This window comes from Dipodomys spectabilis, unplaced genomic scaffold (assembly GCF_019054845.1).
Source record: "Dipodomys spectabilis isolate Male_0828 unplaced genomic scaffold, ASM1905484v1 ptg000773l, whole genome shotgun sequence".
NCBI classification, from domain to species: domain Eukaryota; kingdom Metazoa; phylum Chordata; class Mammalia; order Rodentia; family Heteromyidae; genus Dipodomys; species Dipodomys spectabilis.
In genome coordinates, this window is record NW_024871450.1 from 264,173 (window position 1) to 292,108 (window position 27,936).

General features: G+C 51.8%; 1 protein-coding gene across 1 annotated transcript in view; it reads right to left on the reverse strand.

Annotated features, from left to right (window-relative positions):
• Cngb1 (cyclic nucleotide gated channel subunit beta 1) overlaps positions 1-27,936 on the reverse strand; it is an 84,447-nt gene that overhangs the window by 34,468 nt on the left and 22,043 nt on the right. The window contains exons 3-19 of the mRNA XM_042672862.1: positions 26,192-26,249; positions 25,865-25,937; positions 24,921-25,029; positions 24,793-24,835; positions 24,106-24,133; positions 22,902-22,977; positions 22,603-22,642; positions 22,012-22,159; positions 20,696-20,771; positions 20,260-20,296; positions 14,492-14,636; positions 13,778-13,867; positions 8,739-8,826; positions 8,228-8,264; positions 6,088-6,297; positions 2,273-2,435; positions 1,609-1,716 (exon numbers count right to left, since the gene is read on the reverse strand). Coding sequence (XP_042528796.1) covers positions 1,609-1,716; positions 2,273-2,435; positions 6,088-6,297; positions 8,228-8,264; positions 8,739-8,826; positions 13,778-13,867; positions 14,492-14,636; positions 20,260-20,296; positions 20,696-20,771; positions 22,012-22,159; positions 22,603-22,642; positions 22,902-22,977; positions 24,106-24,133; positions 24,793-24,835; positions 24,921-25,029; positions 25,865-25,937; positions 26,192-26,249 — 1,529 coding nt within the window. The remainder of the gene's footprint in view (positions 1-1,608; positions 1,717-2,272; positions 2,436-6,087; positions 6,298-8,227; positions 8,265-8,738; positions 8,827-13,777; positions 13,868-14,491; positions 14,637-20,259; positions 20,297-20,695; positions 20,772-22,011; positions 22,160-22,602; positions 22,643-22,901; positions 22,978-24,105; positions 24,134-24,792; positions 24,836-24,920; positions 25,030-25,864; positions 25,938-26,191; positions 26,250-27,936) is intronic.

Genomic DNA, 27,936 nt, shown 5'->3' on the forward strand with positions numbered 1-27,936 from the left:
ATGAACAATTACTACATGCCATGCCATTGGAAACACCTTATTGTTGGCCCTTTAGGGTCTATTTGTGATGGCAGCTTAGCTTAGCTGGTGAACGTATGGCCTCCCTATTGACCTCCTTATGCAATCTCAAGGGTATTTTTATTATTGTACTTGATTCCTGACACATTTTCTGGTGATAAATCCAAACCCTGGCCCCTAGCCTACTGCATAACACGTGACCCCCACGTGCTAACAGGACAACTGAACTATCTGAGGCTAAGGGGTTTCTTGCTTCTTTCTTTTCTGAACTGTCTATGCCTCTGTTGAACACAAGTACATAAAATTAAGGAGAGAAGAAAAGACTAGAAGGATGAGGGCAGAAGTGCCGTCTCCTGTGGCTGATGCAGGCGACATGGCTGGGCAGTATGACAGGATGTCCAGGCCGGCTTCCATGACGGGGATGTCAACGAGGTTACTCACACCCTTCAGAAAAACCCCTCCCCACTGGCCCAGTCTGGGAAGCTGTCAGAGACCCAGGTCCCAATGCCATTGCCGTGGTTTCTAACCACTGGGCCAACACATGGCCTTGGTTGGAACCTGCAGGAGAGTAGGCAGGAATGTGGATTCCCCTGGGTCACTAGCTGGGACTCTGATCCAGTCCTGCCGGGTGGGGCTTGGGATTCTGCATTCTAAACAAGCTCCTGATAGAGATCCAGACAATCATGGGGCAGGAGGAAAGGGGTGTAGGAGGGAGTAAGACCTTAGCTAGGTGCCTGTGGCTCAGACCTATAATCCCAGCTACTTGGGAGACTGAAATGGGGGAGGATTATGATTCAAGACCACCCCAGGGAAGGAAGTTTTGGGGAGTCTTTCTTAATGGAGAGCTAGACTCGATGGTATGCTCCTATTTGCTATGACATAGAGCTTAAAACAGGTGGATTGGCTTGGACCCAGGAATATATTAGACAGGAAGAAAGAAAGACCCTACCTCAAAAAGAACCAGTAGAAAACAAGACTAGAGATGTGGCATAGTGGTCAGAGCATGTGTCTCAAAAGCATGAGGACCTGAGTTCTAATCCTAGTACTGCCCTCCCTCCAAAAAACCAACAGCTTCTAGCTCAACAATAAGTCAGCTGTGGGGTTCACAGCTGTCATCCCAGCTAGTAGGAGGTGGAGGATGGGGGGGTCTTGGTCTCAGCCAAAAAAAAAAAAAAGCCATGAGAACTTATCTGAAAATTTAACTAACGCAGAAAAGATTAGGAATATATGGTAATGCCTCTGTCTAGTAAGTACAAAGCCCTGAATTTAAACTCCAGTACTACCCTTCTCCCCCAAAAAGTTGGGACCCACTGGGTCCCTGTAATCTTGCTGATTACAGGGAGTCATCTGCCTGAGACCCCACAGGATCACTGCTGGTGTGGACCAAGCTGGCTGAGTCTATACCCAGCTGATAAGTGTTAGGACTCCTGGCCAAGCAGGAATAGCCTGCATAGAACACCCAGATGGACCGCTCCAAAGCCCTTGACTGTCTGCCTTGTGTGGAATTCTAAAACTTCCACAATCCCTTCTCCTCCCCTGTCTGCCCCCTCTCCAGACCATCACCCCCTCCTACCCTGGGCTCCTACTCACTCTGCCTCCTGTGGGGTGGTGGGGTCCGACCAGGCGACCACCGGGGACTCAACTGGTGACAGTGCTTTGAGCTCTTCGGCCTCATCATCCGGAGAAGGCAGCTTCTTCCTGCAGGATGCAGGCATCCAGGGGCCTTCAGCTGCGGCAAGGGCAGGCCAGGATTGACCTTGACCCTGAAGGTCACCTAGAGCCTAGGAAGAAGGGGAGGGGAGAGGCCAGAAAAAGAGTGGGGTGCAGCACTCTGGGGACCTCAGTCTCACATTCTGTGGTTTGCTTCAGGCAGACTCTGGGGGGGTTGCACCCTGGATCTTCAAAGATCACTGAAACTCTCTGAGCCACCTCCATTTCCCCCTGTGTAAAATGGGACTGATTCCAGCTCACTAAATAATGGGGTGCTTATCACTGAGTCAGGTCTTAGCTTGAACATCCCAACCCTCTACTTCCAGCCTGAAGTCACACCTGCCCCCTTCTCTATCACACGCGGAGCAAGGCCTTGGCACCCAGGCTCCAGCTCATGGTATGAGCTTGGGCGCGTCCCAAATTGAGCTCCAGGTTTGGTTATCCATCTAATACAATGAAGACTATCTTAGTGCTTTCATTCATCAGCATGGTTTCCAAGCCCTGCCCAAGAAAAGCCCAAGAGAGCAGGGAGCGGGAGGGTGACCTGTGAGTGCTCGCAGCCAATCCAGGGACAGCAAGGGTGTCGGACTTGGCAGGCGAAGGTGGCAACTGTTCAGGGGAGGGGGGCTTCTCCTCAGCGATGAGGGGGTGGTTGTCAGCATCAGTGTCTTCCACCTGCACCTCTGGGTGCTCATTTGTGGCCGGCACTGGGAGAGAGGAAGGAGGAAGAGTCAGAGAGAGAGAGAAGCCAGGTCTGGGGCCTGGTGGAGGCAGGCACACGTGTGGAAGGCCTCTGGTGGCATTGTTTGCTAAGGAAACCCACGGGAGAGCTGCATGCAGGGGTGCAGGATGCCATACACAGGCCCCTGAGTGCCACCACACCCCAACGACCACAAGCCACAGAGAAGCCAGGATGACACTGAAATTGCTTCAAAGTCCTGCCTGGACTAGAAGAATGCAGACCAGCAGTGAGCTGCAGGCACAGAAGGCATGAGGAGCAGGTAGGGGCAAAGGTTGGGCCTGGCTTAGCACAGCCTGGGCCAGCTGCTTCCCCTCCCTGAGCCTCAGTTTCCCTATTATAGGAGAGAGCAAAGTCTCAATTAGACATTCAAGGTTTCCTCCTATTAAGCATAATAGCCTGTTTTAGCAATATGTATTACTCCCAATTTGTATACTTGGAGCCCCCAGAATTCATCAGCCAGTCCGGTCCTGACCTCTGAGACCTCCCTGAGAATCAAGGCCTTCCCGGGGAGCCTGTGCCTGGTGGCACCTCAGGACCATGGGACAGGCCCTCAAGTCCAAGCTCAGAGGATGCTGGGGGCTGGGCAGGCGCCCCTACCCCCCACCCCACCTAGGCAGGACCACCCAGTGGCAGCCAGCACAGGCCTGGCACAGCACATGGAAATCGCTGCATCTGGGATTTTTCTCAGGGAGGAACCAGCAGTTTATAGAGTTGCTTATTATTTTCTAGTTTGATGAGTAGGGGCCTCAAGACTCTAGGCTCTTGTTTACTGAACGCTAAGCCCTCTGGGGAAGAGGATGAGTAGCAATAAAGACTTTTTTTTTTTTTTTTGCAGTCAGGGGGCCTGACCTCTGGGCCTGGGTGCTGTCCCTCAGCTCTTCAGCTCAAGGCTAGCACTCTACCACTTGAGCCACAGCCCCACTTCTGACTTTTTCTGCTTATGTGGTGCTGAGAAATCAAACCCAGGGCCTCGTGCATGCAAGGCAAGCACTCTACCACTGAACCACCTTCCTAGCCCAATAAAGACTTTTTTTTTAATGTTAAGGGACATGGGGTTGGAAAAGTAGCTCCATTGGTAGAGCGCCAGCCAATGAGCAAAAGTGTCAAGTACTGAGTTCAAGTTCTAGTTTCAGGCCAAAAGAGAGAGAGAGACTCCAGGCTCTGAGGAGGACATAAGACAGAAGAGCCCTCACCTGGCAGCCCTGCAGCCATGGAGAGAATGAGCTGGAAGGGGAGGCCAGAGGCCACAGCAGTTTCTCACATAGGCTCCAGGAGAGCCTCCAGGAAGGGATGCATGGTCCCAGACACAGGAAGTGTTATGGGCTGCAAGTTTGTCTAGGAGCCTGGGGGAGGGGGAGAGTGCTCCTCTACCCACCCATTCCTCCACCTGGGTTAGGCCTGCAACCTCCCTCCTACCCCCACCCCCAGGAGAGGGAGAGAAAAGCCCCCAGGACTGGTTCTCATTTCCCCACCCTATAAAGAGCTCAATATAGAAATGAGATTATTATTATTATTATACTGATTTACAGACAGAATAAAGTCATTAGGAACATAAAGAACAGTAATGCATTATTAAATTACCTTAGAGACTAATGTTTCTATGATTAAGCACTTCCAATATATCTGAAGGATGGGATTTGTTTTACTAAACTCTAAGTAATTTATAGATGTTAATTATGCTTATTTTATTTTGTCAGTCGTGGGGTTTGAACTCAGGGCCTTGGCACTGTCCCTGAGCTGTTCTGCTCAAGGCTAGCACTCTACTACTTAGAGCCACAGCTTCACTTCTGGTTTTTGAGTGGTTAACTGGAGATCAGAGTCTTACAGGGACTTTTCTGCCTGGACCAGCTTGGAGCTGCAATCCTCAGATCTCAGCCTTCTAAGTAGCTCGGGTTACCAGTGTGAGCCACTAATGCCTGGCCCTATTATTTATTTTTGAAACATGGTCTCATTATATTGCCCAAGTTGCTCTCAAACTCATGAACCTAGCAGATCCTCCTGCCTCAGCTACCTGATTGGTTGGGACAATAGGTATGTACCTCTATGCTAGTCTATATTAACTCTTTGACCTTCCCAGCTATTCTTGTTCCCATGGTGTGGATAAGGAAACTGAGGCACAGGGATGTTGAGAAGCCTGCTATAGCACCAAGATTGGGTCAGTGCCTCTCCTCCCAGCTACCCAGGAGCAGCCAGGCGCAGGTCTGGAGGACACCAAGGGAGAGGGAAAGGGACACCTTGAGATCACTGGAAATGTCCCCCTGCCCCGACTCCACAGGTGCCAGGCGATGTCACCGAAGCGGGAATGGCCTCCTTGTTCTTCATGTCCTTGCCTGGGGTACCTACAATCCTGTATGTCCCATCAGCCACTGCCTCGGTGAGTCACTGGCCCCCAATGTGGGGAGCCCCAGGGCCAGGGAGGACATGGAAGATTTTAGCCACATAGACCAGGTACAAAGGGTAGCAGACTGAGACCCTGACTCACCTGCTAATTCTTCTGGATCCTCAGAGCCACAGTGAGGTCTCAGCTCAGGGCCCCAGGGCCTTCACTAGGGGCCCTGAGTTACAGCCAAAGCCCCCTTAAGGCTAGGAACCCCTGGCAGGCCCCTTGTACCTCACCTGGATTCTCAGCTCTGTGTTTACCACCATTTCTATGTAGGCCCTCTATTTGTGGCAATAAATTCTAGTTTCCCATTCAATTAGTGATTTTAAAAAGTGTCTCAGAGCAGCAAGCAAATGAAGGTAGAGTTGGTCCTGAAAAGCGAGAGTGGTCTGCAGGGGCGAATGGAGATTTAAGGCTTGCCCCCCAGGAAATGGAGACCTGATGGGCATCCTCACTTAGTCCAAATGTCACCTTACCCCAACTCCATGACCACTGAGAGGTAGGAAGAGAAGACAGCCCTGGGTCTCTTCCTTTCTCTGCTTTACCTGAGAGGCCAGCCCTGCCCAAGGCCAGAGGAAACTAACGGCCAGTCCCAAAGGGAACAGTACACAGGGCTGACTGGAGTGAAGGCAGAGAGAGGCTGGAACCCCTCGTGAGCAGCAGTAGCAGCAGCCTCAAGGCCATCTGGGACCACTGGGATATGCCCTCCTTTGGCCCTGTGAATCTGAGGATCTGCCCCTTCCGGCCCTCCTGCCTGTACCAGGGACTTCTCACTGTCCTGAAACTGAGTTGTCAAGCACAAAGTCTAGCCCCCAGCAAACTCATAAGCTCAGGTCAGGAGATTCTATCTGCAGCGGGCACCATATTGTTCCACTATTTCCCTTCTTTCATTGCCTTGACCCTCTACCAGCTCCTTGGCCTAGTTTCATGGACTGAAGATCTGAGTGGCTTATTTAAACTAGAGTGTGAGGGACTGCCTTATTTTAAAAACTGATGACTCACAGAAAGCAAAGTGTAAATCAAATACTGAATTGCTAGTGGTGGGAGTTGAGGCACAAGGAAAAGGGGGCCCAAGCCCCTTAGGTCACCACCAGAAAACAAGAAGAAGGCCTGAGGAAGAGAGCAGGTTTTCCCTGAGCACAAGGCCAGATCCTCCACCGTGACCGTGCTGCCATGCAGGAAGTCAGCTCAAGCCATGCAGAAGCGCAGGGCGTGGGGTGGGGTGGGCTCACACTACCGAGGCGCCGGATGGAGCTCCTGTTCTCCTTGGCGAAGCTGGAGCTGGACAAGGCCGTTCTCCGGGAGACGAGGACAGGGATACGCGTGATTGGGGGGCGGTAGCTGGGCACATTGGGGAGATGCTCTGCCAGATTTGGGGGGGCAGGCCTGGGGGCCACCTGGCCAGGAGGTTGGTCCTGCACTAGACGGTTCAGCTGCATATCTCGGCCTGAGTTAGCCATGGTGCTGGGGCCAGAAGGTTGCAGGCAGGCAGAGGTGTGACCCTGGGGGCTGCAGTCAGGAGCAGAGGTGGAAAAGTGGCATGAGTGGGGCTCCTTTCCAGTGCTCACACAGAGCAGCCCTGCCAAGGTCTAAAGCATTGCTTATTTTTATTGGTTTGTGAGACAGGGTCTCACTATGTAGCCCAGGCTGGCTCCCAAATGCTGGGACTACAGGCATGCACCATTAAGCCCAGCTTGAAGAATCACTGCCATCCCTGGAACACAGCATGGAAAATGTCACCCAGCCGGATGCCAGTGGCTCACACCTATCATCCTAGCTACTCATGAGGCTGAGATCTGAGGACTGCAGTTCAAAGCCAGCTGAGGCAGGAAAGTTGTGAGACTCAGAAAAAGCTGGAAGTGGTGCTGTGGCTCAAGTGGTAGAATTCTAGCTTTGAGCCCAATGAGGCTCGGGGACAGTGCCTAGGCCTTGAGTTCAAGCCCCAGGACTGGCACAAATAGAGAGGGGGGGGGAGAGAGAGAGAGAGAGAGAAGGACACGTAGATGGTCACAGAGTGAACTCCATTTTCCAAACCAGCTGGTGCTGGTGGGAGCTAGGATTCCCTGTCTCTAACCAGCTCCCAGAGGATGCTGAAGCAGCCGGATGAGACCCGTGCCTTGAATAGCGATGGACAAATGGCTGTCTCAGCATTCCTTGGGGAGATGCTCCAACCACCTGTTTCTAAATCACCTGGGAAGGAGAAGCATGCAGAGGCAGCTCCACCACAGCGGGTCAGACCTCAGCCTGCCCCATCTACATGGAGGCCCAGCATCAGGTCACAGACCTGGTAGGTTCATACAGATAAATCTTCAAGCTAACAGAGAACACTTTCCAAAAACCCAGTTGGCCTCATACCTGTAATCCTAAAAATTCAGGAAACTAAGAACTGAGGATCTGGGTTAAAGACAGCTCAGCCAAAAATCTGAAAGTGGAGTTGTGGCTCAAGTGGTAGCGAGCCAAAAAAAAAAAAATACTCACTTGAGACTGTGAGGCCCTGAGTTCAAGTCCCAGTACTACTAGCACACAGACAAAACAAACAAACCAGGAACAAGCTCAGGACACTCAGGGTCAGGACAACTGGCTCAGGACCAGCCCCAGGCTGGGGACCTGGGATACATTGTCTCCCCTGCTCTGGAGAGGGATACTGTGCTGCCTTTCTCTAGATTTGGGAGCCATGATTCAGAGAAGACACCGGATTAGCTATGAAGAAGGAGAGGGGCCAAGAATGAAACAGATCTTTCTTGACTTCTTGGCCAAGCCTCAGCTTTTCCCATCTGAAAAATGGGGTACAAGTAGTATAAGGGACTCCAAACCAGACCAGGGCTTGACATCCAATGGAGTGTAAATACCCAGCCATTGTTTGGCTGCCCTGTAACCACCCTCCACCCCACAATGCTCTCCCACCTCCCCTCCACACCCTGCCACCATTCCTGAAATTCTCAGGATTGGGTAGACTTGGCCCAAGGAGCCAAGTTCACCATTGAAAGCAGCCTAGAGGGCCCAGAAGCCACATCTAGCTCACAGAAACAGGACTAAGGCACAGCCTTGGTGGACAGCCCCATTGTACACAGCTTCTGGTCCCGCTGCCCCTCAGGAGATGGCTGAATGGAACCTCACTGGGCCAGTACCTAAAGCTGCTTCCCCCAGAAGAAGAGGCTGCACTGAGGGCCAGAACAGTGGGGCTCCCCGGCCAAGAGTTCGGGCCTCAGCCCTTCCCCCCAGGACCCGTGAAAGACATGTGTGGCTATGATCACGTGGCCCCAGGGCACGGAGGATTGGCTTCACTGAGGATGGGGGATTGGGGAGCGCACATAGACTGGGAGGAGGAGGAAGGAGAGGTGGCCTTCAGCCTGGAAGTCCTCCCCAGCCCCACCTACCTGCCGAGCTGTTGGCCTGAGACTCCTCCTGCAGCTCCTGCAGAGACACAAGTTAGGAAGCTGGACCTTTGCCACCTGCCCACTCAGATCCCGTGCTTCAAGGTGTCCACCCCTAGCTCTGCTCCTGCCCCGCCCAGCCCCTCAGGCCCTGCCAGGCCACTCCTGCCCTGACCCCTGTCGGACTCCCCATTCAGCCAGACCTGGGCCCCCAGAAGAGAACCCCATAGTGCACTGGCCCTCTGGGGCCCTCTTGCACCCTTGGGAGGTGTTTGCAGCACGTTTTGACACCAGTAGCTACAGAGGCCCAGAGTAGGGAAGGGAGGGAGTGGAATCAAGGCCAGCTTGCCTGATACCCGCCATGGCCAATGTCCTTCCTGACTGTCTGACCCCTGACACGGCAGGACCCTCCACCCTGCTTCTGTCCTGTGGGCATCTGAAATTCCCCTGTAACCGCAGTGTGTGGGGCAGAGCTGATGTGGATACCTGGTACCCAGTGCCCCGGCTCTCCTACCTGCAGTGATGCTGTCTGAAGCTCTGTCCCGTCTACTCCACTCTGGTCCACACTCGCCTGTACCAGCAAGCAGCTATCCAGCAGGACACTGTCACGCCAGGGGTAGAGGAAAGGGTTAGAGTGCTTGACATTGCCTGAGTTCTGCTAAGGTTGAGCTCTGGCCAGGAGCTGGGCCTAGAGATGCCCAAAACCAGGCCCAAGCCATATCCAGTGCACAGGGCTGGATCCCACTCACAGCTACAGAGCTGTGAGGAAGGAGGACTTCCCAGAGGAGGTGGCCTGTGAGCTGGATCTCAAAGATGACAATTTGAAAACATGGAATGGATCAGGGGCATGGCCTGTGCCAGGAGGAGTGTGGGTGGCAGTGGGGGGGGGGTGCTGTCCATAGATCACCATAGATGTTCAGAATATATCTCATCTCCTCCCATAGTCTCCAGGCGACCATCTTTGACAGATAGGACAGGGAATGTAAGAAAAACAAGGCTCAGAGAGGTGAACTGATCAGGCCAAAGTCACACCAAAAATTGTCCTAAGCCACACAAACCTTGGGCCAAAGCTTTGGTTGTTTTTAATGCCAGGAAATAAATCAGAGCCACACTATAATTGCTGAAGTTTTCCTAACCCCTGCCAGTATACAGGAGAGATGAGGAGGGGCAGGGCAAGGACTGGGGCGAATAGAGAGCTGTGCCCACCTGAAGGTGGCATCTGACCTACTTTGAACGGGGCTTTGAGGGAAGGGTCATATCTTCTGACTTTCCAGAGAAGCCTGAACTGTAGTTTTTGTGGGGTTTTTTTTGGGGGGGAGGAACTGGTCTTGGGGCTTGAACTCAGGACCTAGGCACTGTCCCTGAGATTCTTTGTGCTTAAGGCTAACACTCTACCGCTTTGAGCCATAGCACCACTCCCAGCTTTTTCCTGAGTGATTTATTGAAGATAAGAGTCTCACAGGCTTTTCTGCCCTGGCTGGTTTCGAACCTCAATCCTCAGATCACAGCCTCACGAATAGCTAGGATTATAGACATGAGACACTGGTGCCTGGCTCACTGTACATTTTTTTTTGAAATGGAAGTTTCTGATATTTGAATGTTGATCATTCTGATTCATGTCTCTGTATTACCATGTAACTGTAAAAAAAAAAGAGTCTATATCTCTAGGTACTGGCCTTGAATTCACAATCTTCTTGTCTCGGCCTCTGGAATATTTGGGTTACAGGTATGTACCACCATACTTGAATTTCCTGTGACTTCTGGAGTTAGGTTGAGGCCTACTACCTAACAGCCCCAGCTCCCACCCACCTCAGACTCTTGTCACCAAGGGGGTCATGGAGGAATATTCACGTCTGCTAGAACATCTGACCTGTCTATCCTCTCGGACAGTGCCAAGGCTCCGTCCCCTGCTGAAGTGGGTGAGCAGGTGGAGATGGAAGTGTAGTCTGCATGGATTGCAACCTGCTGACTGGGAACAGAATGCTCCCAAACTCACGGTCTCTCAGGGGGGCTGTGTGCCAGGCATTGTGCCCACCAGGCTACCCTTGGATCTGACTTCATCCAAGCAACCCTGAGAGATGAGGGCTGCAGCCAAACGCATGTCAGCTTAGAAAACAGAGGCTTGGAGAGGTCTAATGGTGGGTCCTGAGCCACACAGCCCAGGCAAATGAAGCTGGGTAAGACACTGGCATCTCAGGGCTCAAGGCTGTGGGCTTGCGGTTCTGTGCTGCTGCTTCATCCCACATGACATGAGGGGCTAATGATCCAAGTGCCTGACTCCTCTTAGCTCTCTTCTATAGACATGGCTCTGCAGGGGGCCAGGGTTTTCAGGGAAATAGGCCCCACCCAATCTTCTAAAAGATTCACTCACAAAAACAGGTCACATTTATGCCTTGCATAATTCCTGGGTCCTTTTCTCCCTAAAAATATAAATTCCCAATCATGTTTACAACTGACTTTCTATGAAGATTGATAGGTCAACATGTTAATATTGTTATCTTGCAATATTTTCTTTAATCTAAAAGTGTTTCTTTGGTGTCCGATTGGAAAAGAAATTAGAATACTTGCCCTGCATGCATGAGGCCCTGGGTTTGATCCTTAGCACCATGAAAAACAACAAGCAAAGAAACAAACATTCTCATGGGGACCTGAGACATTTGAGGCACTGTGTTTACTATCAAGAACTTATCTTTGCCAGGCGCCGGTGGCTCACGCAAGTAATCCTAGCTACTCAGGAGGCTGAGATCTAAGGATCGCAGTTCAAAGCCAGCCCAGGCAAGAAAGACTCTTGTCGCCAATAAACCAATAGAAAACCAGAAGTGGCGCTGTGGCTCAAGTGGTAGAGCACTAGCTTTGAGCTAAAGAGCTCAGGAACAGTGCCCAGGCCCAGAGTTCAAGCCCCACAACCAACAACAACAACAACAAAAAGAACTTGTCCTCCACAGACAGTAATCATGAAGAGGCCTAAACTAATACAGTGTGCTCCCTAGCTCAGCCTGCTGCCACAGGCCCAGATGGCAGCCCTGCTAGAGGATCCCCAGCACCCTCTTTTCCCCAGTATCCGGCCAGCAAGGCACACCACATGGTTTTGGGCAAGTCCTCTGGGCACCAAAGGCTGCCCTATCTCCTAGGATGGCAGGATTCCCCAGCCTGAGCAGCCTGGTTTATTTCAATGAGAGCAGAGGGACCAGTGAAATTGAGTGGGAAAGTCCACAAAAACACCAGGATGGATTGTTCTGGATTCTCCTAACACTGGAAGCCACTTCCTATGTGCAATACCAACTGTTTACTTTGGAGCCAACATGATTTGGGACAAAACCTGAGGTCCATCCTTCCTGGCAGGGCAGCCCTTGACCTGCAGAGCATCAACTCTGAGCCTCAGTCTTCTCATCTGTGAAGTGGGGGTCTGTAACCGAACCTACCATTCTGACTTTCTGATGAGTCTTCCAAGTAACTCTTTGATGATAAGCTACTTTTTTTATTGTTGGTGGTCATGGGGCTTGAACTTTGGGCCTGAGCACTGTCCCTGAGCTCTTCAGCTCAAGGCTAGCACTCTACCACTTGAATCACAGTTTTCTGGTGGTTTATTGGAGATACATGGACTTTCCTGCCCAGGCTGGCTTTGAACGGTGATCCTCATATCTCAGCCTCTTGAGTGGCTAGGATTACAAGCATGAGCCACTGGTGCATAGCCTGATCAGCTATTTTTATTATTGGTCTCATCATTATTAATCCCAGAGAAGGCAGCAATCCACAGGGCTAGCACCTGACCGATGGAAGGGGGGCGGTAACAGGGATGGGACATCTCAGTCTCAAATAGCAAGGTACTTAAGCCCAGCACTGTCCTGGTCAATATCCCCAAGGTCTGTTACCCTCCCTCAGCCCAGCAGCCTATCAGCTTCTAGAGAATTCCCAAGTCCTAGGGATGTTCAAACAGCAGCAGACAGAAACTGGGTCCAGGGCTTCCTGGAGGCTTTGTAGCTCCTGGGTTGAAGCTGGGGTTAGCTGTAGCCAGCTTGTGACCATTTCCAGTCTATTCCCTCCATAGTCCCAGTACACTGTGCCCCCACTAAATTCCCACATACCTTCAGTAGGTTCTAGCCCTAGAGCCCAAGGGAAGGCGGGAGGGAGGGAGAGAGGGAAGGAGGAAGAGAAGAAGGGAGAGAAGAAAAGACAAAAGGAGCAGGGGAGAAGGAGGACAGAGGGGAGAGGAAGGAAGGGAGGGAGGGAAGGAAGAAGGGAAAGAAGGGAAGGAAAGAAGAAAGAAGGGGAGAGGGAAGGAGGAAGGGGGAAAGGCAGGCAAGCAGGCAGGCAGGCCATAGGCAGAAGCAACCACCTACTTGGGTATCTCTGTCTCTGCCGGCAAGGATGCCCATGTTGCAGGACTTCACCTGGGGGCCCAGACATTCACCCCAAGCCCAGGGTCGGCACATACAAGTGGAGACTTGGACAACCCCAGCTTAACCAGGAAAGCAGCTCCTAAGCCAGTGTGGCTCAGATGGCAGCCGAGCCATCAATCCTTCCTGCTTCTAATCTCACTGAGGGGATGTGCAGGGAACGGCAGAACCGCCCCCAGGGAGGCCAGGTGGGGACCACAAGGCTGTGGTTGCTAGGAAAAGCCCAGCTGCGGCCTGCAGAGACAAGGTTGCTAGGTGACCAGTGGCGTTACCAGGGCCCTGACGTCATCAGTAACCTGCACCTCTGCAAAGCTGGCCAAGAGCATCCTTCCCCAGGCAGAAGCAGCCCAGCCCAGCTTGCCCCATGCCTCATGCCCTCTGGCAGTGGCCCAGGAATGCTGGCTCTGTCCCCACAGCATCTTGTTCCTTCTGGGCCTGGGGCTCCATAGTTCCCTCAGTTTTAAACTCAGGAACTTTTGCCTGAACATGTGTGCCTGAAAATTTGTGGAAAAGTGTATACATGTGCTCCGGGACCCAAGCACAGGGCAAGGGTGGAGCCTGCAGATACATGCTAGTGTATACATGAGTAGCCGTGTGCATGCACACATGTGTACATGCAGGGTATGTTGCACATCTGTATCTGTGAGCTGGTATACATGGAGATCTTGCACCTGTGTGCACTGATCTGAGAACATGTATGTAGTCAGTATAGGGGTGTGCGTGTGTGTGTTGGAGGTACTGTGGCTCTAGGCCAGTGCTTGGCATACAGAGCACAAAACCAAGGACAGGAGTTCAGTACAAAAAAAAATCATATAGCCAGTCACCAGTGGTTCACGCCTGTAATCCTAACCACTCAGGAAGCTGAGATCTGAGGATCACAATTCAAAGCTAGCCCTGGCACGAAAGTCTGTGAGACTCTTATCTCTAATAAACTGCTCAGAAAACCAGAAGTGGCGCTATGGCTCAAGTGGTAGAGCACTAGCCTTGAGCTGAAGAGCTGAGGAACAGCACCCAGGCCCAGAGTTCAAGCCCACGACTGACAAATCAATCAATCAATCAATCATATAAGCAGCAGTGCTACCTAGAAGCCTGAAGCCCTGACCGTAACACCCTGTCCCCACCCCACACCCCTTAGCCAGGTGGACAAGTGACTCACACAGGCTCCATCAACTCCTCTTCCTCCTCCTCTTCCTCCTCCTCTGCTTCCTCTTCCTCTTCCTTCTCCTCCTGAATCCGGGGCAGCTCCCTGAGTCAGGGTGAGTTCAGGAAGTGAGCACCCGCAAGCAAACACAGCCACTGCTTACAGCATTCTCTATAGCATGTCATTGATGCCGGGGACCTGACCTGAATTCCCCACCAAAGCTGGATCTGGGGAGTCCCACCGGAGCAGCCCCAGGCTCTCTGCAGCCTTCTGCACTGTTGGGTGGTAATCTAGGTCAATCCTAAGCCTCTCTGGGCCTCAGTTTCCCCATCTTAGTAATGCAGCTCATGGGACTGAGAGCCCCAAACCTCCCAGCTTGAGTAGCTGTCACTAAGAATCAACTGTGAGAATAGAGATCCTGAGATTCCCCTGGAAGGTAATTTGGCTTCTGTCTACCATGGAATACAATGCAGCAGTGAAAACAAGGAGGTGCAGATAGGCACATGTAACATGCTATCTTTTCTAGAGAAAAAAAAGAGAGAGAGAGAGGTATGCCCACATGTATCCAGACTGTCTTAGAACACAGCACAGAAGCTGATGTACCCATGGGGAGAGGGCAGCTTGCCTGGGGGAGATTGGCTTGGTTCTGCCCCACACCCTTTCATACATTTAGGATTCCACATGACAGGCCTGTTACTCTCCCGCCCTGGGATTGCTCTGGCTCCTTACCTGGGCATCTCCACTATAACTTCCATCTCCTCTTCAAAAGCTAGAACAGGGCTGGGGCTGCTGTGCTGCTGCGGGTCCTCCCAGTGTGGATCAACCTCTTCCAGGACTAGGTCAGGCTCTACTTGCTCCATGGGGAGGATGCTGACTGTGGTGGGGGCGGGGGGGGGGGGGGAGGGGGGGAGGGGCACGTGGAGGGGGGATAGACACAGGTGGAGCTGCTGGTGAGGTGAGACGGGTAGGCTTGGGCCCCTGCCCGCCAAGAGAACCTTGGCCACCCCACAGCATTTCATCTCTAAGCTTCAACACTCAGAGGCACCGTCAACCAACAGAGCAGGGCTCCAGGAACAAGCTAAAGCCCCGGCCATTCGCCTGCCCTTTTCTATTACTTCCGCCCTTCTTTTCCTCATGAAACAGAGCTTTGATTGCAGTGGATGGATCACCAGAGCAGAAAGATTGCTTCTAACCCAGTATTGTGTGTAAGGCCAGGGCTCTGCTACCTTCAGATGGCCTGGGTGGTCCTGTGGGGTTCAGGGGGAGACTGCCTACAGTCTGTTTTCTAGATACCACCCCTTGCTGACAGCTTAGCACTCTGGAAGTCCTCCTCACCGGTCCTCCCCCTCCCCCCCCCCCCCCCAGCCACCCCACCCTCCCAGGAAACTGACTGCTGGGTAGGAAAAGGATCATGGAGGTCTGCCCTTGGCTAGGTCCCCTGATCCCTAACAGTATGTGAGTACAGAGGAATCACCAGAAACTCCCCTGGGGTGTCAAGGAGAAAATAGAAACATTCTGGGCACCTTCCAGGTATTGTCCAAAAGCTCCAGGGGCTGGGTGGTCCTTGGGCCAACAAATAATAATAGTAACTTTAATAGACTTTTTATTTCTTGGAAGAAATGGGGATTGAACTCAGGGCCTTGTGCTTTGTTAGGCAAGTACTCAACCACTCGAGCCATACCTCCATCCCAAAGAGGCAATTTAAATGGAGACAGCCTTTCCTGGGACATCCAATAACATAGTTGAGTTCATAGGCCTCATGACTATCATAATTACCATAATAGTAACAGCACATTCCTGAGTGCTTCCTGTGTGCAGAGTGCTTTACGTGGATCAACTTAGTCCATCCTCACACCAACTATTATCCTCTCTTTCAGATTCTGTTCCCATGTTACAAATGGGCAAACTGAGGTATAGATGCTTGCTTTATTTTATGCTAGTACTAGGGTTTGAATTCAGGGCCTTGGACTCTTGCTTGGCTTTTTTTACTCAAGGCTGACACTCTACCATTTTGGTTACACTTCCCACTTCAGCTTTTTGCTGGTTAATTGGAGGTAAGAGTTGCAAGGTTTTATTTGCAAGGACTAGCTCTGAATCTCAGTCCTCAGATGGAGTTTGCTGAGTAGCTGGGATTACAGGCGTGAGCCACTAGTGCCTAGCAAACCCCTTCTTTCATGGGGTGCTTTCCATGGAGAATGCCCCGGGAAGCTGCTCTGTCCTATGCTAAACTATCCTTCCCTGTAGTTGCTCTTGGTTCTCCTAGACCTACATTTGGGGATCCCCCAAATCCAGATATGAAATCCAGAGCTGGACATGCTGTGTGTCATTTCTATATCTCTACATCTTTGGGGTGCCATGCCTGGGCATAGCAGGAGTCATTGAGGGAACAGAGAGCCCAAAGAGTGAGAATGATATTGTCCCTCTTTCTACAGACAAAAGAGGGAGCTTAGAAAGGTGAGTAACTTCTCCCAAGGCCATGTAGGAAGTTAACAGGAGGGCCAAGGCTCCTGGGCTCCATACCAGGTGATAACAGGGCCCAGATGGGCGCTCCCTGGCACTGGAGCCTCTCCACACAGGGCACTGCCCTTACAGTGGGTGTTGTCCTTGATTCCTGCTTGCATTAACTATCTAGGTGGTATTCAGGGATCAATGCCTCACAAACTCTGCCTTTTACCCCATCAGCAGGCCTCAGACTGCCCCTATTACAAAGATGTCTGAGCTCTGAGAAGAGGAGGGCTTGGATCACCAGCCAAGAAGGGAAGGGGTGGGGGCTCTGCATATGGCCCCAGGCAGAACAAAGTGGGGGGGGAGGGGGAGTAGCTGCAGCCCAAGGTTGATGGCTCCAAGCCATCCTCTCTGGAAGGCCCGGGCATCTGTGCAGTTGCTTTTTCTTAGTGCAGGTAAGTGACATCTCCCACCTGGCTCTGGAGCACTGACCCTCCCTCACTATTAGCTTTGCTAATAATGGTCCCAGAATCATCTGAGAAAAGGAGATTCACAGGCAGTGCACCCACTCATGAGGAAAGCAGGATATTTTTCACTACAGCCCTGGTTCAATTGCTTTCCCTGCCTCTAATGCTTGTTCAGCCACCAAGTAATCTTTTGTGGAATCCCTCCCCTGCTCAACCACCTTTGGTGGCTTCCTCTTGCCCAGCGCCTTCATCCCCTGAAGTCAGACCCAACATTCTAGTCTTATCTTCCACATCAAGGAGGCGGTCTCCAGATGAGCTGAAATGTCCATCACTCTCCACTACCCCCTCCCTCTCTTACCTCCAGACATTTGCCTCACTTTACTTCCTCTACCAGGGCTGGCTGCCCAGTTTTAGACACCAAGAGCCTCAAACTCAAACAGTGGCTGTGAATGAAAGGGCAAGCAGCAGCTGCTCCTCAGCCTGTGTGTGGAGTGTGGCCTGTGACAGCAGGTTCTGAGAGAAAGCAGGCTTCTCTGTGTAAAACTACCTGACTTGTCAAGTGTCAGCAACTAAGTCTAATTTTAAAACTCTCTCCCTGGCCTAAATAAAGACATGCGGGGGCAGCTGGGAGCCCAGGAACACGGGCTAATTCCTGTCTTCTGTCTTCCTGCGGCCCTGATTCTGAGGCCAGAGCCTCTTCACTCTGTCCACCCTTTTTAAATTAACACTGTTTCCATACTATCCTAACCGAGAATATCATGCCACGACAGCATCGAGGTACTAAGTCATGCTTTTAATGTAAATTTCAATGTTTGCTACTGTCACTGGTGGTCCTCAACACTTTGGTTTTTGTTTTTGCTTTGTTTTTTTTGGTCCTCAACACTTTGAAAAAGAAAGTGGGGTCAGCCCTGGGGAGAACTCCTTCGAGGCGAACTAGTCCCATGGGGGTACTGAGCATGTTGCATCATGAGGGCTGAGAACTTCTGGTCGCAGAGATGATCAACCTGGAAGGCTTCCAATGAGTAAGTCCTCCTCCTGTCTAGCCTACATCTCTAGGTTGCTCTTGGCTAACCTTGTCTTTGCTGGTCTGGGTGCTGCTCCCTGGCCCAGCATCCTGAAAGGAGGTTCTAGGGCTATTGTGGATGCTACTGGTTTTCATTGTCCAGCCTAGGAGTGTGGAGAGGCCAGGAGTTCATTGTTCCACTGGGGTGTGGGTCAGTATCCACTTCCTCCCCCTCCCCCAGAAGGTCTTCTTCTCAGGGCATCCTTTTGTCCTTCATCCATCCATCCGTTTGTCCATCCGTGCTCCCCAGATCCCCTTCTCCTTTGTTTCAGAGGCCTTCCGCTGCCGCCACCCCTGAAACAAAGAAGACAGAGGGTGGGCAGCTGTGGGGAGGGAGGGATGAATGGTTGGAAGGTGGGGAGGAGGATGGATGGAATGTTGGAAAGAAGGGTGAATGGATAGAACTTTGGAAGGATGGATGCAGGTAGAACGTTGGAGGGATGGGATATTGGAGGGATGGCTGGAATATTGGGTGGATGGAAGATATGGATGGATGGATGGATGAATGTTGGAGGATGGTAAGCACTGGATATATAGATGGATATAATATTAGATTGATGAGTGCAACTGTGGTGGGATGGATGGATGGATGGATGGAATCATGATGAAAGATGCTGAGCACTGAATAGATAGATGGAACACTGGGATGGATGGATGGATGGATGGATGGATGGATGGATGGATGGATGGATGGATGGGTGGATGGGAGGTATGGATGGAATGTTGGAGGATACAGAGCACTGGATAAATAAATGGATATAATGTTGGATGGATGGATGGAACATGGGAATGGGAAATGGAATGTTGGAGGGAGAGACTGAACATTGGATGGATGAATGGATGGATGGATGGGTGGGTGGGCAGGCCAGGAAGCTGCACAGGGGAAGGAGAGGGACACTCATCCTCAAGACTCACAGTCACCTATGGAGTGAGTTAATAGTGTCTTCCAAAAGATATGCCTAAGTCCTAACCTTGACACATTGGAATTTGGCCTTATTTGGAAACAGGGTCTTGGCAGGTATATTAAATTAAGGATCTGGAGATAAGATCAGCCTTGATTTAGCAAAAGGAGAGGAAGGGGAGATGTGACAGGCAGAGATATGGACAAGGCCAGGTAGAACACAGGCGGGATAACAGAGACCAAGGGTGGCCAGGAGAATGGTGGAATGGTGTCACCCACAGAACCTTGGGAAGAACCAGGCCTTGCCAGCACCTTGGCTCTCCACCTCTGGCTTCCAAATTATGAGAGAATACAGCCCTGCTGTCTTGAGACATCTTGTGTGTGCTCCTTCATCCTGGCAGCCCCAGGAACGAGCCCTGATGTCAATGAGCTAAGAATCCTGAGTCCTTTGAAGACAGTGGAGAGGAAGACAGGAGGCACAGGGGCCCTGTCCTGAGTCCTCTGCAGCCTCTGAAGGCCCCTTTGGCTCCCTTAACTTTGCTGACCAAGCCACGATTGCCAACATTACAGAGTTGTTACCCCTCACCCCCATGAGATTTGCACTGTGACTGTAGGTGGGGCCTTTAGCTCTCTGAGCTCCGGACAGCTCTACTCTGCACCCTCCACGATGGCAGTGAGCCCCATGAGAGACCAGTGTGTCCCTCCCTGAGGTGGAAGGCTCTCCTTCTCATGTTGTTGTTATGGCAACTGTGAACCCTAACACCTCTCTCCTGGCTTTTCTGTCAAGACCAAGGCCTACAGTCAGCTGCTGGCTTGTGTGCCTGGCCATCCACTGGCTTCAGAGTACTCATGAAGACCATTGACCCCATGGGGCTGGGGTTGGACACAGCTTTGCAGACTCAGTGGGGAGCATCACTGGGAAGACTGACACTCAGAGTAACGTCATGTGTCCAGGATGGAAAAGGGGCTGCCACACCCACAGGCCACAGGCTGCTTTGTTCACCACGAGAACCCATCACAGGCTTGCATGCAGCGGGGCTGTCCATCGGTAATTGTTGAATGAAAACATGATTGTCTACAATTTTTTTTTGGGGGGGGAGACACACGAAGTAAAGAAAGAGCAGGCTCTGCCCATCACCTATGCTACCCGGCCTCAATCCCCTGTCCTCCAGTCCTGGCTCAGAACTGAAATAGAAAGCAGCACATACCTCCCTAACCCAGCTGCAGGAGAGGGACCCCTCCCAGCTCAGGAGTGTTGGAGCCCACAGATCTGATCCCTAGGGACACCCATTCCTTTCCTTTCCCCATCACCAGGGCTTGGCTCAGCCAAAACCACTTGTCCTGCTGCAAAGGGCTGGAGCCAGATATCTGGGGATGCTGCCAACAAGAAGAGGGTATTCACTTGACCTTAGGACTCCTTTGGCTAGAAGCTGGAAGCCCAGCCTGAGTGGCAGCCCTGTCCACCATCTGGCTCTGGCTACCTAGGTGGGCTGATGAGAAAGGAGATAGAGCAGGAAGGATGCTCAGCTCCAGGGATGCCAATTGTGTCCCAAACTCAGACCCAAGAATACCCAGCAGCCCTCAGGAGATGCACACGAGGACCCACTAACATCTCACTTACTGGTCTGCACATCACACGTCTCTAAGGAGCCAGGCTGCTGCTGCAGAAGGAAAAAAAAAGGGGGGAAAGTCCATGACTGCCTCATCAGCTTCCCCAACCCACCCCCTTGGCTCACCTGGGAGTCAAAGTGGGGGTGCTATAAGAGAACCACAGCAAGTCACCTGCTCAGCGGGCCAGGTCCTACTGTTGAGGGACCAAGAGGCCCAGGACTTGGTCAGGCCTTCCTTCCTCTCTGCTGGACCTACGCTGTTCACAGGTGGACTGCCCTGTGGCCCCAACCTCAGTAGATGTACATGGAATCAATGTGTGTGTAAAGAGGGGCAAGAGGCAAGGCTGATTCCCCATGTCCTGGGCTCGCTATTGCCCCCTACCTGAGCTCCCAAGATGCCCCTCTTCCTGCAACCTAGGGCTTCCAGCCCCCGGGTGCAGCACTTACCTGCTCCCCAGCCTTCTCATGGAGCACAGGCTGTGGAAGGGCCATCTCCAGCCTGCGTAGGAGCCACGCCATCAGCCTGTGATGAGAGGGAAGGGGCTGATTCCCAGTGGAAAGGCTGGAGGGTAACTGTGGCCAGAGTCACTCGCGGCAAGTAGATAACAAGCCTGCCAGAGCAGACCCCACTTCTCAACCCCTGACTGCCAAGCCCTCCTGTCCCCACCCCTCCCAGGTAAGTTCTGGCTTCAGCTCAGGCTCCACCAGGCTGCGTGTCTGGTTCTCCATGCTGCCTCTCTCCTCCAGAACTGCATATCGGGCCTCTCATGTGCATGCTCAGTGCACTTGGAAAATCCCTCCTTGTGTGTGCATGCATGCATGCACACATGTGTGCTGGTACTTGGTATTGAACTCAGGATCTAGTGGGTTGCTTAGCTTTTTCACTCAAGGTTGGCACTCTACAACTTGAGCCACAGCTCTACTTCTGGCGTTTTGCTGGTTAAGTGGGGATAAAGGTCTCACTCACTTTTCTGCCCAAGCTGTCTTCAAACCTTGATCCTCAGATCTGAGTATAATCCTCCTGAGTAGCTAGGATTATAGGCCTCAGCTACCAGCACCTAGCTCATCATACTTTTAAATGTATGTAGAATCTGCCCAAGCAAATCTGATTCAACTTGTATATTCACAGATTTACTTATGACAAGCCAGAGGATGTGCATACAATGGTACCGACTACAGCCAAAGTGTGGAAAGGACCCAAGTGTCCACTCAGTGGATAAACAAAAGCCCATGTTTCCAATGGACTGGGACAGTGTATGGCTGTTTGCAGCTAGTAAAACCATGGAACAGAGGTTAAGTGCATGAAATTACCTTAAGGTACATTTGTAAGTAAAAAACAACAACCAAAAAACCCCGACAAGAATGCATATAGTTTGCTCTCACTAAGTGTAGCGTTTGACTTAGTTTTTCTTGGCTTAGGATAGAGGTTCTCTATGCAGCCCTGACTGGCCTTAAACTCAGGATCCTCCAGCCTCAGCCTCCTGATGCTTGGGATCTCAGGTGTGCATGCTCTAGGTGTGTTCAAAGGAAAAGTGCAGTCACCAGCTTGGCAGATGGAGGAAACAAGGAGGTGGGGTGAGAAGTTGCTGATGTGGTTGCCTGGGGAAGCTTCTAGAGAGTGGCTGAATCTTCTCTCGGATACACGTGTTCATTTATAACTTAAGAAAATAGTTTTGTGAAGGTCAGGGCCTGGGGCTAAGAAAATCCAGCTCTCTGAGGGTGGTGTGGCACTTTTGGGGTTGTGAGGGGCAGGGGGCGCTTACTTAGCAGGGTCTCCGGGTGGAGGCAGGGAGGATGCCTGAAAGCCAGGCTGGGGTTCTGGACACAGCTCCTCCTCGGGCTCCAGGGGACCCGGGTTGGGCAGGGCGGGGCTCTCTGTGAGCTCCATCTCCAGCGATGGTTCTGGGAGCTCTAGGCAGCAGGGAGACAAGTAGTCAAAGACCCTGTGGCAAGGCATCAGGGTACAGAAGCCAGATTGGAAGCACTAGCATTGCTGCTGGGGAGCCCTTGGGGCCCCCAAACAACTTTAGCATCAAACCCACCAGGGATGGGGAGTGCACAAAATCTTCCAAGTCTATCTCTGGCCTGCAGCTTCCCAGCTCAAACTAGGGAGAAGGTTCCACTGCCCCCAAAAGAAGCCATGCCCACCAAGCCTTATGCAACCTTAAGTGCAGGCTAGGAAAGTGGTTCCAGTCTCCCCTCCCCACCCCCCACTCCCCACCAGCAATCAGGCAATCATACTCCTGCCAAACCCTTAGTGCAGGCTAAGGGCTTTCCCAGAGATCCCTAGTTCCTAGTTTGCCCCCAGCCTAGGCTGTAACCACCCCCCCCCCCCCAGGCAGCCCTCCCAGTACCTGGGGCCAAGACAGCATCCACAGGCTCAGCTTTCCAGGCCTGGATAACAAGCGAGGGGACAGGTAATGCATCACAGCAAGTCCTGAGCACACCCCCAGTTGTGCCCCAGCCGGAGGCCTTTGCAGGAGGGCTCTCAATTCCCATAGCCACAGGGCAGTCATTCTTCCCCACCCCTCAACCCCTCAGTGGGCCCTGGGTTTCAGAGGGGAATAGGCTGTTGGAGTATGCACCCCCCCTTCCAGGGTTCTGACCCCCCCCACCAGGAGGTCAGATGTCACCTCTTCTACTCACCACTTACCTCCGTGGGTTTCGGGGGCTGAGGCAGCACCTTCTCCAGATTCTGCTCCAGCCACCTGATCAGCCATGGACCGGGTCTGTGGAGGGGCTAGTGGTCAGCTGAGAGGTGCCCTATAAGAGGGACCTACCATACTACCCTGACTGCCTGCTGGGGCTCTAGGCCACACCAGCCTTCCTTGCTGCAGCAAGGAGGCAGCAAACAAATGAGTGAAGGAATGAGTGGCCCAGATGACTGGTCCAGTGGAATACATGACTGGATTTCTGGCATAAATCCCAAAGTGGACGTTTCAGGCTTACTTTGGAGGCCCACAGCATCCTGAAAACCTTCTCCATTGATTGGCAACATCTACAAATGAAGGGCTTCAGACAAAAACCTGGATTTTTGACTTATGTGTTTGCTGTTTTGTCACAACACAGAGTTTCATGATGTAGCCCAGACTGGCCTCCACCTCAGGATCCTCCTGCCTCAGCCTCCCTAAGAGCTGGGATAATAGGTGTATACCATGTTTGGATTGATTTCTGGCTTTTCTTTTGGGTGTTGTTTGTTTGCTGGTATTGGAAGTTCAACTCAGGATCTCAGATGCACTCTACCACTTGAGCCATGCCACCAGTCTGGCATTTGCTGGTTACTTGGAGACAGAGCCTCACAGACTTTTTTGCCCAGGCTGGCTTCAAACCTTGATCCTTTGACGATCAGCCCTCCTGAGGAGCTAGGATTATAGATGTAAGCCACCAGCACCCAGCTTCTGGCTTTTCTTAAAAGGCTGGAGGCTCTAACCACACTGGGCCTGCCTGGCACCAGGCAGAGGCAGCTGGATCTGAGCAGGGCTCCTTGGTAGAGTGGGGTATAGGATTTTCATCTGTCACTGTCCCCACCCGGCCTGCCACCCTCACTGAGGGGACAGCCACTGACTCTGTCTGTGATCCGCATGCCCTTCCGGGCTCCACACGAGAGCGCCTGCATGAAGCCCATCCCATCTGTGAGGAGCTGACCCGTGCGCCTGTCCATTCTCAGAAGGTGACACATGGATAGCACATGTGCATTGTCCCATTTGATGGAAGAAAAAAAGCAAGATCCAGAAGAGGGCAGAGGCTGCTCAAGGCCACACATGGAGGTGGCAGCATTAGACTCTGGCCTTGACCCAGGCTGTCAGCTCTGGACCACGCACCCCACACAATGGTGACACTCGGTGACATAGACTTACCCAGAATCCTGATCCCCAAGGGCCCCATCTGCAGATGAAAAGCAGGAGGAGGACAAGGCTGTTCAATGGGTGTTAAGCTGTAGTTAGACAGATGTCAGAAGTTCTACTGTGCAACCCCACAGTGGGGTGACTGCGTACTGTCACTGAGGGCTGTCCAGCTCAAAAAGGTTCAAAGAAGAATTTTGAGTGCTTTTGCTTTTGTCTGAGGAGATGGATAGATGTGACCCAATTATACAATGTCTACTTGTAGTGAAATGACATGGCACCCCATTAACACATACAGCTTTTGTGTTTATGTATCAGTTGAAACAAATGCAATGAAAAAAAAAGAAGAATTGACAAATTGCAAATAAAACCATAAAAACAATGAGGAAAGAAGGAAAGGAGTGGGGAAGGGAGGGGGAAGGAGAAGAAGAAGAGGAAGGAAGGAAGGAAGGAAGGAAGGAAGGAAGGAAGGAAGGAAGGAAGGAAGGAAGGAAGGAAGGAAGGAAGGAAGGAAAAGAATGGATTCAAAGAGGTAGTTAGCTGCAAGAGAAGGCACAGAGCCCAGCAAATCTGGAGCAGGCACCATCTTTCCAACCAGAAAATCAGTGGGAAGCTCCAGCCATGCAGACATCCTAGGGCAGGGCCCATCCCAAGCAGCCCCTCAGCTCCCTTCTGAAAAGCCGTCCTGCCTCTTGGTCGTACCTGTGTCTCCAGCATCGCAGGGCCCCTTGATGTGTTCTCCATCCTGCCGGATGCAGACAGCAGACATGGCAGGGAGCTGGGGACAGCCTCCCAACCTGCCCCCCAGTCCACCTGCAGCACCACAGTACCTGAGCTGTGTCCTCTGCTCCGGCAGCGGCTGCCCTGCTACTGCAGACCGGCTGTGGCACCACCTTCTCCATGCCCTTCCAGAGCCAGGCTAGCACCCAGCTGCTGGGACTGCCAAGGGACAAAGCCACCAGTCCATCCTCAACCCTGCTCCATGAGCAAAGTAGCCTGAAGGACTTGGCTTGACTGTCACCTCTCTGTGAGACTTCAGATGCGACACCTCCCACCTGAGTCTCTCTCTCTCTCTCTCTCTCTCTCTCTCTCTCACTCTCTCTCTTTTGTTGGTCCTAGGGCCTGAACTCTGGGCCTGGGCGCTGTTCCTCAGCTCTTCAGCTCAAGGCTAGCACTCTACCACTTGAGCCACAGCGCCACTTCCAGCTTTTTCTGCCTATATGGTGCTGAGGAATCGAACCCAGGGCCTCATGCATGCAAGGCAAGCGCTCTACCACTGAGCCACCTTCCCAGGTCCCCCACCAGAGTCTTGTATAAATGGGAGACACCAGTCTCTGGTGAGGCCTGGTATGCCCCCTGCTGTTTGGGGTCCACCCTATGGCTGGTCAGCATAGTGCAGCCCAGTGAACCACCATGTCCTGCCCTGCACTCTCATACTTGGTGCTCTAGAAGAGTTGAGGTGTGCCCCGCTGGTCAGCTCCCCTGGAGGGCCCCAAGCCCCCTGCCCAATGCCAGCCCCAGCATCACATGTGCAAGGTTTGACAAGCACCTTGGCCAGTAGGAAGGCCATACGAGGTGGGATTTCTGGCTTCCTTGGGAAAACTCTGAAGCACTGACTTGGGCCTGAGATGCCTCTGGCCCCCATAGTAAGGAAGCTCATCAGCCATAACCCCACCCTCCCTTTCCTCTGGCCTAGGAGACCCTACGTTCCCTGGGAATTTCCCTGGTTGTCAGGAAGTGGGGACACTGACCCTAGGGAGAGGAGGGGGAGTACCTGTTCTCTCCAGGAGTCACAGCGACCTGTGTCTGGAGAGCTGTGGGTAGAGAAGGAACAGCTTCCTGGGTCTCTGAAAAAAAAAAATTTTAAAAGATAAAAGTCCCCCAGCCTTCAGATCTAGGCCCCCCAGAAAAGCCTACTTCCACCCTGCTGGGGAGAGCAAGTCAGAGGCAGGGAGGAATACACCCCCCAAGGAGAGGGAAGCTGAACAGCGTTCAGGAGCCTTGCGTCCCTGAGCCTCGGTTTCCCCACCCATGAACCAGGCTGCTGTGAGGCTCTGAGGAGAGGACTCATCCCCCTCTTGGTCTGCATCCCAGCACTCACCCTGGAAGCCTGGGTCTGCCTCAGCCACTCCCTCCACATCAGCTGGCTCTTCATGAGGCTGGTGGGTTCAAACAGTACCAGGTGAGTCCAGGTGAGACCTGCCTGACTCCTCCACAAGGGAACCCCAGCCCCGAAGCCCCCTCTCACTATCATCTCTGCAAGTCCTAGGGGCTTCATCTTCCACTTGCATCACATCCTTCCTCCCAGCCCAGGGTCCTCTCACCCAGAGTGGGGGCTCATACCCCAAGAGGGGCCCCGGGAAGCTCCTAACTTCAGTGGCCAAAGAGAGGGGGAAACAGAGTTACAGAGGATTAGGACATGTGAAGGGAAAGGAGAAAGGGAAGGAGCTGTAGACCCAAGCCTCTCCCTCTTCTGGCCCAAACTTTCCTTCCTCCCTAGCAACTGGGAGGGTCCCGTTTCTGCCATCTGCTCCTCTGCCTCTGCAGCCACACCACCTGCTATTGTGCATACCTGTGTGCACACAGATTAAGCGTAAGTCACATAGATTTATATAGATACACAAATAGAAGCATGCACACATCTACACCCATACAATAGTGGCACACAAACATAAGCATATGTATGTGTGCACATGCTAAGTGCATCAGCACACATACACGTGAACACATGTCTAGACACAAAGTATACTTTTGTACATATACAAATGCATGTACACACTGGCAATACACCCATTGTGTATACACGCACAGATGCATAGACTTGCTAGTATGTACAGATTGTGTAGACACATTTGTATATTTACATAGACATAGAAAGATGGTATACACATACATATATATGCTTAGTCACAGAAACAGGCACAATGATATGTGCATGTTCATACAGGCACACAAACATGCTACTGTACATACCTGTGTGCATGCAGATTTACATGTAAGTCACATAAGTGTACTTGCTTAGATACAAACTTCTGTATCTAAAACCATACCTGAGCATACATAGACACACAAAATGTGTCTATATATTTATGCACACAGACACATAAAAATATGTACACATACCTGTTCACACACCAACATCTGGATATATTTGCATACTCAGAAACATATACACATATGCACACAGAAGCATGGCACACATACACATGGAACTATAGAAACACTAACACAGACACATAATTAAGACACATGGATATGAAAGCACGCATATATTGGCATCATGCCTATTTTGCAAATACAGATGCATACACACAGATATAATGCCACAGACATGCCAACCTGCACTTGTATGCCCATAGGTATAGACACACACAAACCCTGTGCCTCTTCCTAAACATGCTCTCAGTAATGGCCTCTCCTCCTCTAGAAATGCTGGCTTCTGTGTCTCCCTCAGTTAAAACCCTGCCCAGACCTGTGTCTAGGATGAACTGCCGACAGCTTCCCAGCTCTAAACTTAAGATTTTGCTCTCCTCTGAACTCCCATGATTCTCAGTCAGATACACTGAATGAAATCTGCTTAACTGAGTCTCCTAAATTACTTGTCATCAGGCTCCTGAATGAATGAGATGCAGATCTGGCAAGTTTTGATATGCTTAAAGGAAAATTCTAGAAAAATGCTCCTCAATATGTGGCACATGGACTAGTGCTAGTCTGCAAACTGTCAGTGGTCCGTGATGGCTAAATAGGTTGTACCAGAGTGTGTATTAACTCCTTGCTTTCAACATTGAGTTGGAATTAAATGGTGTGCTCGCTTAGTTCTAGAATACATTCTAGAATAATGCTCTA